Source organism: Arachis hypogaea, chromosome 9, assembly GCF_003086295.3.
Source record: "Arachis hypogaea cultivar Tifrunner chromosome 9, arahy.Tifrunner.gnm2.J5K5, whole genome shotgun sequence".
NCBI lineage: Eukaryota > Viridiplantae > Streptophyta > Magnoliopsida > Fabales > Fabaceae > Arachis > Arachis hypogaea.
The window spans coordinates 116,223,923-116,237,804 of record NC_092044.1 but is presented as its reverse complement, the minus strand read 5'-3'; the positions used below and the strand labels follow the sequence as shown (position 1 = coordinate 116,237,804).

The 13,882-nt window shown below is 36.6% G+C and overlaps 4 protein-coding genes across 13 annotated transcripts; 2 read left to right on the top strand and 2 right to left on the bottom strand.

The window, feature by feature from the left end:
* Positions 1-1,493: 1,493 nt before the first annotated feature.
* On the top strand, positions 1,494-2,360 carry LOC112709587 (uncharacterized). Its single transcript, XM_025761472.1, has one exon. It carries the CDS (start codon positions 1,494-1,496, stop codon positions 2,358-2,360), a length of 867 nt encoding a protein of 288 aa, XP_025617257.1.
* A 39-nt stretch (positions 2,361-2,399) lies between these two features.
* LOC140175243 (serine/threonine-protein phosphatase 7 long form homolog) lies at positions 2,400-4,577 on the bottom strand. Its single transcript, XM_072202200.1, has 3 exons — positions 3,892-4,577; positions 3,718-3,772; positions 2,400-3,515 (listed from the first exon to the last, which is right to left on the bottom strand). Exons 1-3 carry the CDS (start codon positions 4,575-4,577, stop codon positions 2,400-2,402), a joined length of 1,857 nt encoding a protein of 618 aa, XP_072058301.1.
* A 2,466-nt stretch (positions 4,578-7,043) lies between these two features.
* LOC112712386 (uncharacterized) lies at positions 7,044-8,827 on the top strand. Its single transcript, XM_025765268.3, has 2 exons — positions 7,044-8,060; positions 8,346-8,827. Exons 1-2 carry the CDS (start codon positions 7,712-7,714, stop codon positions 8,666-8,668), a joined length of 672 nt encoding a protein of 223 aa, XP_025621053.1. The 5' UTR covers positions 7,044-7,711; the 3' UTR covers positions 8,669-8,827.
* LOC112712385 (protein EMSY-LIKE 3) lies at positions 8,812-13,009 on the bottom strand. Of its 10 annotated transcripts, none has more exons than XM_029289273.2 (10): positions 12,811-12,997; positions 11,357-11,562; positions 11,158-11,267; positions 10,826-11,051; positions 10,524-10,712; positions 10,377-10,445; positions 9,949-10,194; positions 9,775-9,846; positions 9,618-9,681; positions 8,812-9,211 (listed from the first exon to the last, which is right to left on the bottom strand). In XM_029289273.2, the coding sequence occupies exons 1-10, from the start codon at positions 12,836-12,838 to the stop codon at positions 9,054-9,056; spliced, it is 1,368 nt and encodes a 455-aa protein (XP_029145106.1). In that variant the 5' UTR covers positions 12,839-12,997; the 3' UTR covers positions 8,812-9,053. The 10 variants fall into 10 exon arrangements, with proteins under 10 accessions (XP_029145106.1, XP_072059709.1, XP_029145105.1 ...); XM_072203608.1 differs by having other exon boundaries at positions 9,775-9,843; XM_029289272.2 differs by having other exon boundaries at positions 10,524-10,721; positions 12,811-12,983.
* Between the last annotated feature and the right edge of the window lie 873 nt (positions 13,010-13,882).

The window sequence follows — 13,882 nt, the reverse complement described above, 5'->3', positions numbered from 1 at the left end:
AGTTAGGTAGATTTAGTTATTAGTTTACTAATTTATTTAAGTAAGTGTTGAGAATTTAAATTCTGTTTTATATATATAACAATTTATTAATCAATAGTGTTTCGATTTGTAACAAATTAATTTTTTATTATTCAAAAATACCGTGAAAAAAATATAAGAATATATATATATATATATATGTGTGTGTGTGTGCAACCCCAGGCTAATTTTTTCGGATATGATGCACGGTGTGGTGTAACGCCCGGTTATGGAGGTTAGTGGTGTTTAACAAGTCTGTGACGGCGGTCAGCTGACGGGGAGAAATCGGACGGTCCGATTTCTTGCAGCGATCAGGGTCACAAATCGGACCGTCCGATTTGTGGGCGCTGATGGTGATTTTTTTTGTCCAAGGAAATCGGACCAACCGATTTGAGGGCCTATTTTCAAAATTTTTTATCACCAAATCGGACCTACCGATTTTGGGTAAGGAAAATTTTTTGGGCGGGCTTTCTGGTAATTGGACCGTCCGATTTTTTTGTTATTAAAAATTCGAATGGGCCTACATCCGGTCGGATGGTCCGATTTGGGTGTGGTATATATATATAGATGCACCCACTGAATTTAAGCAGCTCATTTCATTCTTCTCCTTCGTTGCTACAACTCTCTACATCTCCTATTTGCAGATCTTTTCTTCTCTATTTGTAGATCTCTTCTTCTCTATTATCATGGATGATAGAGTAAGGTTAAAAGTATATTATGATGGCCATATTTTATTACAAACATCAGAAGGAGTGAAATTTGTGTGTGATAATCCGTTAGATATTGTTATTCCATTCACACTGTCATTTGAAGAATTAAAAGGGATCATATGTGAGAAGATGGATTTTGAAATATCTAGGAGAGTGTCGTGTATTCTGTACAGATATCCTATATCTGTCTTTGGTGGGTTCGTGCAATTTCAAACGAAATACGTGACCGACGAGGCGAGCATGCAAGAAATGTTTTCAGTGTATCTTGAAAGTCGGTCGCGAATGACGTTTATCGAATTGTATATCGAGTTCGAGCAATCTGCAGCGGACCGAGATATTGAATTGGAAGATTACAACAGTGATAGTGAAGAAGACTTCGAAAGTAACTACGAGGTCGTTGATCCGGGTGGAAACGAAGATCAAGCTGACGAGGCTATGGTGGCAGATGTAGCGGACGTGGCAAATGCACTAGCAAATCAGCAGCCGTTTGTGGAGCCAAGTTTCATGCGGTCGTTGGATTTGGATGCCATGCATGCACCGGAGTATCCTCAATATTTAAATGCAGGTGCGCCGTTAATTTAAGTTAAGATTTGTGATAGTATGATTTGTGCATGGGTTATTTGTTTAGGACAAATACTTAAGACAAGGGTAAATAGGCAAAATATAGCATGTAATTAGTAATTGTTTAACGTTTAATATAGTCAAATTGGTGATTGAATCAAACTGGCCCGGCCGGTACTGCCGGATGGTGAATTTACTGTGGGGATGGAATTCAGTTCTAGGGAGGCAGTAATTAAGGCGATGAAAGATTATACAATCCGCAGAGGTGTGGATTATCGGGTGCATGAGTCAGAACTGACGACATTCTATGCTAAATGCACCCAGTATGGTGCAGGATGTGATTGGCTGATAAGGGTGAGCAAAATGTCCAGAAAGTTCTGTTGGGAGATAAGGAGGTACAACGGTAGTCACACCTGTACTAGGGCCACCATTTCTCAAGATCATTCGAAGCTAGATTCCAACACAGTTGCAGAAGCAATAAAGCCGTTGGTAGAAGTTGACCCGTCTATTAGGGTGAAATCAGTGATTGCGGAAGTACAGTCAAAGTTTAACTACACCATTAGTTATCGCAAAGCATGGTTGGCTAAACAGAAGGCAGTGAAGTCAATTTTCGGAGGGTGGGAAGCTTCGTACGAAGCCTTGCCGATATGGTTTGAGGCCATGTGTCACAAGGAGCAACACGCAGTTGTTCATTTTGAAACAATGCCTGCGTACCAGGGAGATGATTTGGTTCCTAATATTCGGGTGCTAAACCGAGTCTTCTGGAGTTATTACCCTTGTATTAGAGCCTTCAGACATTGCAAGCCAATAGTGCAGGTAGACGGAACTCATTTGTATGGAAAGTACAAGGGTTGTTTGTTGGTTGCAGTCTCACAGGATGGCAACAACAACATCGTGCCGATTGCATTTGTCATAGTTGAGGGAGAGACATCTGAGGCTTGGCACTTTTTTCTCAGTAACTTGCGACAGCATGTTGTGACACGTGACGGTGTGGGTCTTATCTCCGATCGACACGACTCAAATCACATAATCGATCACCAACTAATCATATCAACTAATCAAATCGAATAATCAATAACCAACTACTTCAACAAACAAGTACTTCCAAAATCAACAATCAAGTAAAATAATCAATTTACTACAACTTGTTTTACCTGCAGTAGGCGCTGAATCATGAACCGGACCATCACCCCCATCATCATCATCCTCGTCGTCGTCCTCATCGTCATCCGCATCATCATCCTCGTCTGCAACCTCATCCCCATCTGGATGGTCAACCAAAAAGTCATCATTGTCCTCATCAGCTGGCTGGTAGCTCTCTAGAATGAGATTCATTGGAACAGGACGTTCAACGCCGCTCTGTATGATACCCCTCGTGGCATCATCACTCATACCAGAGTCAACAGAAAATCTACCTCCGGATGTACCAGAGGAAGTGTGCTGTCGTGGTCTCGTATCCAGTGACAATCTACCTGGAGCTATCCCACTCGGTTGGGCCATCTGACCGGTGGGAATGTCTCTATAAGCTGGATATGAGTAACCTGGACCAGGAGCCATGAACCCAAGTAGCTGGCTAAAAGAACCTTGTTCAATAGATTCTTGGTGCGGGACACTCCAGTACTGCTGATATACTGGTGGAGTCAGGTAATCCGCAGAATGCGTGTCAGGAATGTATGGAGTGAACTGCTCAGGCTCTTGTTGTGCCTGTGTTTGTGAGGGGGGCGGTGGTGGTGGCCGTGGCGATGGTGGTTGTGGTGGCAATGGTTGTTGCGGTGATTGTGGGTCTTGGTTCTCCTGGTTATGAATAGGATCACCAGGCTGATTATCTTGCGGTTCCATCTGTGACAGCTGCAAGTGGTCACCAAATGCACCTCGGTACCAATGCAAGTAGATATTTGCCTGATGCTGTGAGGGCACCGTGTCATCGACAAGAACTAGACTATACCGGTTCGTCCACTGCATAACCCAGGATGAGTGGGTTCCAGACCAATCCTGATTCTTCGGACCTGTCAAAACTTCGCCGTGTGCTTCACCTAGGTCTCGCTCCTGATCAGGAATACCCTGAGTGAAGCCAAACTGCCTCCTCAGTCTATCAGATGCATGCCACTCAACACATTCAAAAGATATAAGTGGAACTGTGGCACTCCAAATAGCAGAATGCTGACGGATGTCAGGAGGAATCACTTCCGGATCGGTCCTTCCAATTGCATAAGGCTCCCAAACAAACTGCACACATTATGCAAGTAATCATAGGATTACACACAGAATAATAATACGGCTAAACGAATAACCAAGTCAACTAATCAACTCAAATAATCAATATACAACTCAAATAATCAAACTGCACACATTATGCAAGTAACCGAGGATTACACAATTAATAATAACACGGCTAATTGAAAACAACTACGTATTTATTACAACAGACCTGTCCTTCTTGCAGAGCATCCAGGTATCCCCTAAAATGCTCAAGTTTCCTCAATCTGTAAGGCCAATTCACACGTTCCCAGTTATGCCACATAACATCATGCAATTCGTTAATATACATTTATCAACTAAATTTAAGATACATTATTATAAAGTGTTTACTAATTAAGTTTACCTTTTTGCAATCGGAAAGATTCGAGGATTGCTAGGAATCGGCGCAAGGAACGGTAGGTGGATCCAAGCCCAGGCAAGCAAGAGTGTCAACGGACCATCAATCTCCTTACAGTCGACACGAGTTGCCCTACACAAAGCTCTGTACAGGTGTGCCAGGCATGCCGAACCCCAACTGAACTGTATTATCCCGGCAAAGTTACGGAGTAATGGGAGAAACTTCCAGTGCACCCCTGCTCCAGACTTATCTCCAAACATAACGGTTCCAAACAATAACATTATGTGGCACTTCACGTACCTCTGAATCTGGATATCATCAACCAACACTAACCGATCCTTCAATGCTCGAAACCACGTCAACTTGATGAAACTTCCCCTACAGTCTGCCTGCCTAGGTGCAACACCAAACTGATCCAAGCATTCAGCCTCTAATGCCTCATAACTACTCAGTGTCGGTCCCGTAACTGGCAAACCATTCGTCGGAAGACCATAAATTAACGCCACATCCTCCAGTGTCACAGCACACTCACCAACCGGAAAATGGAAGCTGTGAGTCTCGGGGTGCCATCTCTCAATCAGAGCATTAACCAATGCCGCCTGACATTGGACAACTCCAATCTGTGAAACATAATAAAAACCGGTGTCCCGTAAAAACCCCTCCGCTATTGGATTGTACCGATCCGGCGGCATGTAGTGGTCACATTGCAACATTCTAGATCCCTAAACAAAAACAATAATATTAATAAATTAACAAATTAAACTTAAAAGAATCGAATTTTCATTATCAAATAATCAGCCACACATAACAATCAATAAATATATTAATAACAACAATACAATACAATACTTTATACAAATAACTATTATATTATTATCTACTAATACTCAAAAAACTAACTAACTACTCTATTTTATTCTATTCTAACAGCAAACATACAATAATAAATCAATCACTAACCCTTCATTAATTAATTATTTATATTAAACTTATAACATAAATAATTAATTCAACAATTTCTAATTCATAATATTTATTTACGAACGACTACTAATACAATATTAAGTAAGTACAAAAAAATTATTTATTACTAACAATTAAAACTACTTAACTTATCTATATTCACACTTACAGCACACACATTGCACTACTATATGTATTCTATTCTACTGATAGTTAAATTAAATTAAACGCTACTAGCAGTAATAATTATTATTATTATTACAATAAGGGTTGTAATAACAATTATTAATATTAATATTACTTATTCTATTTATTTATCATACATCCAAAATTTTTATAATAACCGTATTATTATTAACAATATTATTATTGCAATTATTCTATTAATAACAATAATTAATTTATTATTATAATGTAATATCTGAACAATATTAATACCCAATAATCTCTAATATTATTTTGATTGAACTCGAATATCTAAATATTATTACTCCACTAATTCCTAACATTATCATTACAATAAACTATTACTAATCTCTAACATTATAATTATTATTTTAATTAAAATATAAAATTTTGGATTGAAAACTTACATAATTAGGCTGATCAAGATAATTAGCAATATGGAGTTCTGGACGATTCACATCTTTTATTTTTCTTCTTTTAGGCATACTTTCTGTGTGGTCCAATTTTTTGGAGCTCAAACCTTCAACAATGGAGTTGTTCACCGTGGCTTGGGGGTGGAGTATATGGGAGAAGAGAATTGGAACAAAGTGAAAGTGAAATGGGAAAGGGAAAGGGAAACTGAAACTGGCTTAAGGGAGCTCGGTGGTTGGAATTTGATCTTCTTAATCGGACCAACGTGCATGCGCGACACGTGGTTGGGGGACGCAAATCGGACCGTCCGATTTGCGTACCTTCCCAGCCAAAAATCGGACCGTCCGATTACAGCATCTCAAAACGGACCGTCCGATTTCTTCGATCCTAGCCGTCACACTCTGGTCATGCACCATGAAGCCCCATATCGTTGTTATACACCACTTTTCCCCCAATATTAAAAATAAAAAAGTGGCAGCCCCACTCATCATATTATTGACTATGATTGCCATAAAAATTATAAGGACCAAAAAATCATGCGTGACACAATATTATTGTTTATTTTGACTACTAAGTTGGATGTAAATTAGAGAATGTCACGATTGAGTTTTTTCTTCTTGTTTAATTTTTGTATAATTTTTTTATTTGTTTTATCTTCTTTTTTTTTAAGATTTATTAGAGATTGAATTCTTGATTTTTTTAGATATAAATTCCATTTTCGATACTATATATGTTGTCTGGATAAGTAGATAATTAATTTTTTCGTTGTTAGAAATATAATTTAATGAAAGTTGTTACATATCTTTTTCACGATTATACGTTGCGTCTCTCTTATATGGAGAGGCGAGTCCACTTAATTTGGTTGTTCAATTGTCAATTTTATATACAGTCTATCATATTATATGAGATGAAGATTGTACTACAATCAGCAATGTATTAGTACCTCACATGATTGATCTATATGTTTTATGGGTGATGTTTCTTGTTGCATTGGACGACTGATTTTAATGATAAAATAACATAATTTTATAATAGTAATTTAAGTTTTTGAAAAAAATTAAAGATGATAATTGCAGCTACTTTCAGTATGAATTTAATAATAAATAGCTTTGAATTAAAAAAATCGTCAAATTCAATTATTTATATAAGTTGTAAATTTTAATTCATTTTAATTCTAGTAATATTGTTATTGATTTTTTTATTACATAAGTTATAGTTGTAATTTTAATTATTTAAATAAAATATAAATACATTTTATTAATAATTTGTTATAATTTTGCAGAAAACATCTAAAAAAGAATTGAATAATATTTATAGATTTTAAATGCAATAATCTGTTTTTATAATATTTAAAATTAATTTTGAGATATTTGTTTTTAATTATTTTAATATATAATATATTCAATTATTTTATAAAGAATAAGTTTGAGTCTTAATTATGATTTTAAATTAATTTTTTAATATATTTTTTAATTATCTTTTATTAAAATAAAAAACAAAAAAATTCCTGGCCCCCGCGAAATATTACCTAACTTCGCCCTTGGACTCTAATAAGTAATAATGACATCTATATTTCTCTGAGCACAAAAGCAATTTCCATTACTCAATCAATCCAACTACCAACCGAAAATGGAAAAATGAATGAAAAAAATTGAGTGCTTAGAAACCATTGGCTCAAAGGTTACCAGTTGATTGATTAACTTGCAGGGAAGGGAGCTATTATATGCAAAAATGACCATGATTTAGTTCTTCTATATGGATTCATACCATTTATTACCATGCCTTGTAACTTTTTTTTTTACCAATCATACAGAGAATCGAATCTGCAATTTCTTAAGTGAATATAAAAATATTATGTCATTTGAATTATAAATCATTGATAATAATGGCTTGTAACTTACTTGAAAAATTTAGCCTCTTTAAATTGTGACCAAAGAATAGGTATTGTTGCCTATTTAAAAACATGGTATATTATTACATTAAAAAAATAAAAAATTTAAAATTTATGATTTAAATACATAAATTTAATTGAAGCATCAAAATTAAAGTCAGTTGAAACTAGTACTTTTCTAAATTGGACACATTTTTGGTGAAAGCAGAGGATGGAAGAAGAAGAAGAAAGTGGTGGAGGTGGCGAATAAATGAGAGTGTGACCCAAAACCATTAAAGCAAGCAAGCAATAAGTGTAACTAACCCCTCTGAATTGATTAAGTTTCCGAAACAGTAACAGTTGAAGCTCACGACTGAGTGAGGAGCAAGAATAGAAATGTCGAACTACACAGTGGAGTCATTCATGGTGGATTCCACAGATGGTGTCAAGCTCCGCACGCGCCTCTTCAAACCGTCAGAGGGACACGGATCCCCAACCATGGCCATCGTCCTCGTTCACCCCTACTCCGTCTTGGGTGGTTCGCAGGGTCTCCTCAAGGGGATCGCCTCCGGTTTAGCCGAAAACGGTTACGTCGCCGTCACCTTCGACATGAGAGGCGTCGGCAGGTCTACTGGCAGAGCTTCTCTCACCGGCTTCTCCGAAGTTAACGACGTCGTTTCCGTCTCTAATTGGGTCTCCGACCACCTCTCTCTCCGCAAGATCCTCTTGGTTGGTTCTTCCGCCGGTCAGCATCCTCTCAGATCTATTCAATTCATCGTTTTCATTATCCTCAATGGAATCTTTTTGCTCCCTAGGGTTTCATATAAGTGATTTCATGTGTTTCTGTCACCGATCCAAAGGTCTAGAATTTGATATTGTTGACCCCAAAAGAAAAATGAATTTTAGCATAAAAGCAAAAACATAAAGAAAAGAAAGGAAGCTTATGCACAAAAAATTTACGCAAATTCAAAAGAGCTTCTGCCTGAGGGCATGACAAGTTGACACTTGTTTTGTATTTTTGTTATTGCAGGTGCTCCTATTGCTGGCTCTGCTGTTGATAAGATAGAACAAGTCATTGGTTATGTAAGCATTGGTTACCCATTTGGAATCACTGCATCAATCCTCTTTGGAAGACACCACAAAGCCATTATACAGTCCCAGAAACCAAAACTCTTCATTATGGGAACACAGGATGGGTTCACCAGTGTCAAGCAGCTCAGAAATAAGCTTAGTTCTGCCGCCGGTCGCGTCGAAATGCACCTCATCGATGGAGTTGGCCATTTCCAAATGGAAGGGCCTGCTTATGATGCTCAGATGGTTGATCTCATTGTCAAATTCGCTGCATCATTATAGAACCCAAACAGTTTGATTTCTATTGCTGTGTGTGAATTGATTGGGATTAGTTTATTATGTACATAAACCTATAACTTGTTGGATCTGCAGATTAGACTGTTAATTTGTGTTGTCTTGTGTGTCAATCTTCTTAATGAATGAAATTCAGATCAAGCACAAGAACCATCCTTTCCTTTCAAGTTTAATAATTTACAGGTTATACATATGCCATGTTTCAGTAGATTTACATACATATGATGTTTCACTAGATTGGAGCCAATTCTAATGGCAAAAAGCTACACTAGTAAACAAGGTAAATAATATACATGCATATCATGCAAAAGAAACGGTTGCATATTGAACATTACAGTGGTAAGGTAAAAGGCCCTGCAGCCCCCTGCTTAAGTCATCTATAATGTCTGTCTTCACGTGGGTGAGCAGACGAAGCACTGCCATCCGTCGGCAACTTGCCAACAGAAACACCACCCAAATGATCATGCTTTCGCTTCTTCCACCCTATTTCCCGATCTGTGGACTGTACTTGGGAAAATGGAGGCTCTCCATCTGGTTTAAAGCAACAGAGTTGAAGGAACAAAAGTGTCTCATAATCAACAAGTTAAACATTCTTGCTGGTTATACTACGTATATGGATAGAGGATCAGAATAAGACAACACATGGTGCCGGAGAAGTATTTGAAGAGGGAATTAGAAAGTTATAGTCTATATACAGAACAAAGGGTAAAAAAACATGTTCACATCCTTGTATTTCGCCAGCAATTACGCTAACCTCAACTACTATGTTGGCTGGCGGTTGGAACAGTTATAACTTACAAGAGAAAAAGAGGGTGCCTCCATGGTTTTGCTGGCTTTCTTGTAATACCCGATCATTAAGATACAACAGATTTGGTGAAATACCGACTTCCATTCAATTCTACATTAAAAATTTTCTAGTTACTTTAGTTATTATTACCACTTTCACCGTCAGATGCATCCCCGAGCCTGGCAATTGCATTAACAAGAGCCTGTTCATGTTCCTGCGTTTCAACAGTTGAACCATCAAATTTGATGATGAGTTAAAGATGATAAATGCAGGCCATTCAGAAAACATGCTATAACTATATACTGACTTTGAGCATTTTCTTTGCTTTCTCCATATCTACCGGATCCGGATGATTGGCGCTAAAAATCTTTTCAACCTGCTTTGGTTTCATTCTATCAGGTAATAATGAGCCAAAATATTTGTATCTTGAAAAAAGAAAGGAAAAGAAAATTCGTGAATGCCCTAATGCATATGCTAATACCTCCTTGATAAGGGTATCTGTGTGGAGTAACTCAATATCACTTGTAGGTTTCCTCCTGCTCCCATTTGTTTGTGATGAAATGAAATTTTTCTTAAGAACCTTTGTCATTCCCCTACCTCTCCCAACAACTGTAACGGCACCACCACGAGACACAGACTTCTTTATCCCTCTACCTGGACCAGCCCGAACACCTCTTTGGGATATTCCAGGATCTTCACCTTCCCATCGAATATCTTTAGGAGATATCTAGCATATCAAATAGATAATTAATAACAAGAATCGAATGCAATTGAGTGAGTGATAATCAACAACAGACAAACTCTTAAATAAACTCTAACAAGTGATATTTGATAGAGATGGGAACAGAAAGTGGATCTATGAAAATAGAAGGATTTCTTCATATTATCAAGATCTCACAGTTAAACAACCTCTTTTAGATTGACCCATTCCCAGGTCTCATTTCTCGCATTCATATCATAGACCAAGGCATGCCGACCCTGTCAAATATTTAAGTGGAACAATTAACTGAGGTTCATGTTTTACTTCCATTTTTTTAAAGTATATAATAAACAAACCTCGGATGCATTATAATCAGTAATAACAGCTTCGTAGAAGTGGTTGTCGTCAGGCCACCTTGTCCAAACCTTCCTTCCGATCATAGGATCATAAGAGGTTGCTTCAGGAGGCTGATTTGTTGCGAAGGCACCTGAGCAACCCCCCCGATTAGTGACCTGGCTTCTGCTAGCAAGACCTGTAGAAGGTAACTGTAGGGACTTCATTAAGAAAGAACTAATCAATTAATCCCTTCTACTGATTGAGAAAAGACAACAAGGAACAAAAACATGTAACTTTGATACTCCAATATGAAAATACTTACTGATTTTGGCTTTTTAGTCTTTCCTCCTGATGGAGGTCCTTGCCTCGCCGTGGATGACGATGGTTGAACTATTGGTGATGGTGCACCCAATGATAACGAAGCTACAGATTGTGAAGTTTTTTGTTTCTTATGAGGAGCAGAAACAGTAGGGCTGGGTATGTGGTCGTGAACCGGTTGAGAAGTATTTACTGCGCCTGGTTGGAGTCCACTTGTCTTTCTCCACTCCCTAACAGCACAATAGGTTACACCCCAGATTGGAATGCAGAACTAACCACATTTTGTTCAATGGTATACAGAAACTGTGCAGAAGGCATGACAAAACATAATATGACCTTATCTCGCGGATGATGTCATCGGCGTTGACCCTGGATAGAAGTTCTCTGTGTTCTTCATCTGATACACGGAGCTCCTTCCTAAGCTCTGTAATTAAACTTTCTTTTTCCTGAAGTGCATATGTACAAAGACAAGAACCTTTAATCCTATCTAACACAATCCATAGGAAACAAAGCTAACGAATAAAAACATGCATACCCAAGTAATTGCATCAGATTGAGCTTTAAAAGCCCGCAGAACAGAGGTGTATGCTTCTTGCTCAATGTTGTGGATTTGGGTTTCCATGTCATTTTGCACCCTAGGAAATGGACCAGAACCTACAGCTGCTAATCTGCCGTTTCCGGTTGCATGATCTGCTTGTTTGAATTTGTTTCGATGGGAAGGAGGAAAATCATCATCTGTTCCTGCAGGCATTTAAGACATTGGAGATTAATATGCTAGTAACCTCTTTAATACTAAAATCCATACGGCATAGTCAAAATGGGATAAAAACTCATCTATGATGCCGATTCTCATATCTGAAATATTCACCCGAACTTTTCCTTTGATATTTAATTTTATCATGCAAACAGATGAAAACAGAGCATAAAACTGACATGGTTTCTAATTTCCATTTTGCACATCAATTATGACTATGGACATCAAGGAGGACTGATGCTGAATAGAAAATCTTTGGATTTACAACGAATCACAGGTGATCTTAAGGGCAAAGAATTACACAAAATCCTGCTATAGGACTTATTTGGATCAGTTAAGTTATTTCCCTCTGCTGCAAATATCACTTAGAAAACAAATCGAGTATATCATAGTTTGTGTTATTAATTGGACATGGTGCATGCGATGCTTTCCACTTCAAAGATTATACTTTCCACTCTTTGCAATCTAATTTTACAGTAATTTTCCTATGACAATACCCATTTCGTTCACTCGATGACACATTTCAAGGACAAAGCAAAGCAAGTACATGCTTTTCGCTTTTTATTTCTTATTCTTGCTTCTTTGGATGAGTTTTCTGTGAAAGAATGTGCAATGCTCATAAACATATAAGTGCACATAAAGCATCAATAATGTTCATTTTTAGGATTCAGGACCCATCATTTGTGGCACAAAACAAATCTCTTAACTCAATACCTCAATCATTCTGTAAGACAAAAATCAGGTTTAGCAAAAAGAACACAGATTGCTAGCCAAATACACAGGTCTACATTAAATGTTCACTTATCAATTTCTAGTCATGATTTATTCAAACACATCCATCACCACAAAGCAGCTGCAATTATTAATCTAAATATGGAGTTAAAATCATCTTAAATGGTAAAAGCCCACAATGTGGCAGTTTCTAGGAACAAAGCATCAACTTGCAAGTTGAAACAATAACAGCAGCAATCCGAAAAGGGTTTCTTCATGAATTAGAGAGTTGATATTTCAGTCCAGTACCACTCTAGTAACTAAACAAAGCTCAAATAATCTAAAACTAATGAAAATAAAAATAAATTAAAGTAAGAATACAATTCATCAGAATTCAGAAGCAATCCACTGCCCATAAAGGCCAAAGTCTCCAAGAACAATACACATTATAGGCACTAAGAAAACATTAAAAATCGAGAAAGAAAACAGGGAAGGAAAAAGATGAAATTTTTGGAATGACCCACCACTGCTATCGGAGCGATCAAATTCCATTGAGGTCCACGAGCGTCAAAATTGAGAGAAGCTCGTCGGTCTTCGGCGATTGAAAGGAGACCCAATTTGAATTGAAGGTTTGGAGGCCAATGGATCTTGCTCAACGCTTTCAGGCCAGTGCTTTCGAACACGTCAGCTTTGCAATTTTTCAACTTCTTTGGGGAAATTTTTTAATTTTACTATAATGTAGGGGCATTAGAAAATAAATATCTGCTTTTTTTATTTAAGAGATGATTTTTAAAAAGGATTTTTTTTTTATCAAAATTGTTAAGAATGATTTGTGTAATATTTAAGAAGAATACCAAAAAAGTATAAATTAGAAAGAGAATACTATCCTCATCTTTTTTTTTTATTGGATTCTCTTCTTCTTTTCTCTTTTTTTCCTATTTTTGTTTTTGATTTTAGTATAATCAATTATTTTTAATAATTTTGATACAGAAATTTCTTTCTAATAATTAACTCTTCTCATAATCTTTTAGAATATCTTTTCCTATTTTTCCCCTCTATCTTGAATGGAAATAATTGTTTATTTGTTATTACTAAGTTATAATCAATAATACTAAATTTTCAAGCAAGTTACTCTTAGTATCCTTTTATAAGAGCACATTTGTAATTTTGGAATTATGTAATTATATTATATATCTATACACACACACACACTTTTGTTATCATCTAATTCACTCCAGGAGATAGAGATCGTTGTGCAGTCAAAGCATCTTCATCACTTTATATACTAGAAAATAGAAATCTTTTCATCGATTATATTATAGGTAAATTAAAGGTTAATTATCAAATATAAACATATATTAAAAATATATATGTAAAATAACATATATAATTAATTTTTAGTATTTATATGATAATTTTGTTTTTCTATTTATTATCCAACTTTTTATTGGCACTTATTTATTAGCTTTTTGGTGTTTTTAAACTATATTAAAACATTTTTTAGTAATATAACCATATTTAATTAAGGGTATTTATTATTTACTTAGAGTAAAGTATCGCTTTTGTCCCCAACGTTTGGAGTAAGCTCCAAAATTG

Bases quoted from the DNA above. Each gene is read 5' to 3' on its own strand.
- LOC112709587 (XM_025761472.1), top strand. From the start codon at position 1,494: ATGGAATTCAGTTCTAGGGAGGCAGTAATTAAGGCGATGAAAGATTAT.
- LOC140175243 (XM_072202200.1), bottom strand. From the start codon at position 4,577: ATGCCGCCGGATCGGTACAATCCAATAGCGGAGGGGTTTTTACGGGAC. The intron at 3,773-3,891 runs GTAAACTTAATT...TTGGCCTTACAG, and splicing joins ATCTTTCCGATTGCAAAAAG to ATTGAGGAAACTTGAGCATT. The intron at 3,516-3,717 runs GTCTGTTGTAAT...TAATGTGTGCAG, and splicing joins ATGCTCTGCAAGAAGGACAG to TTTGTTTGGGAGCCTTATGC.
- LOC112712386 (XM_025765268.3), top strand. From the start codon at position 7,712: ATGTCGAACTACACAGTGGAGTCATTCATGGTGGATTCCACAGATGGT. The intron at 8,061-8,345 runs GTCAGCATCCTC...TTGTTATTGCAG, and splicing joins CTTGGTTGGTTCTTCCGCCG to GTGCTCCTATTGCTGGCTCT.
- LOC112712385 (XM_029289272.2), bottom strand. From the start codon at position 12,838: ATGGAATTTGATCGCTCCGATAGCAGTG. The intron at 11,563-12,810 runs GTGGGTCATTCC...AAATGCCTGCAG, and splicing joins TGATCGCTCCGATAGCAGTG to GAACAGATGATGATTTTCCT. The intron at 10,195-10,376 runs GTTGTTTAACTG...TTGATATGCTAG, and splicing joins AATGGGTCAATCTAAAAGAG to ATATCTCCTAAAGATATTCG.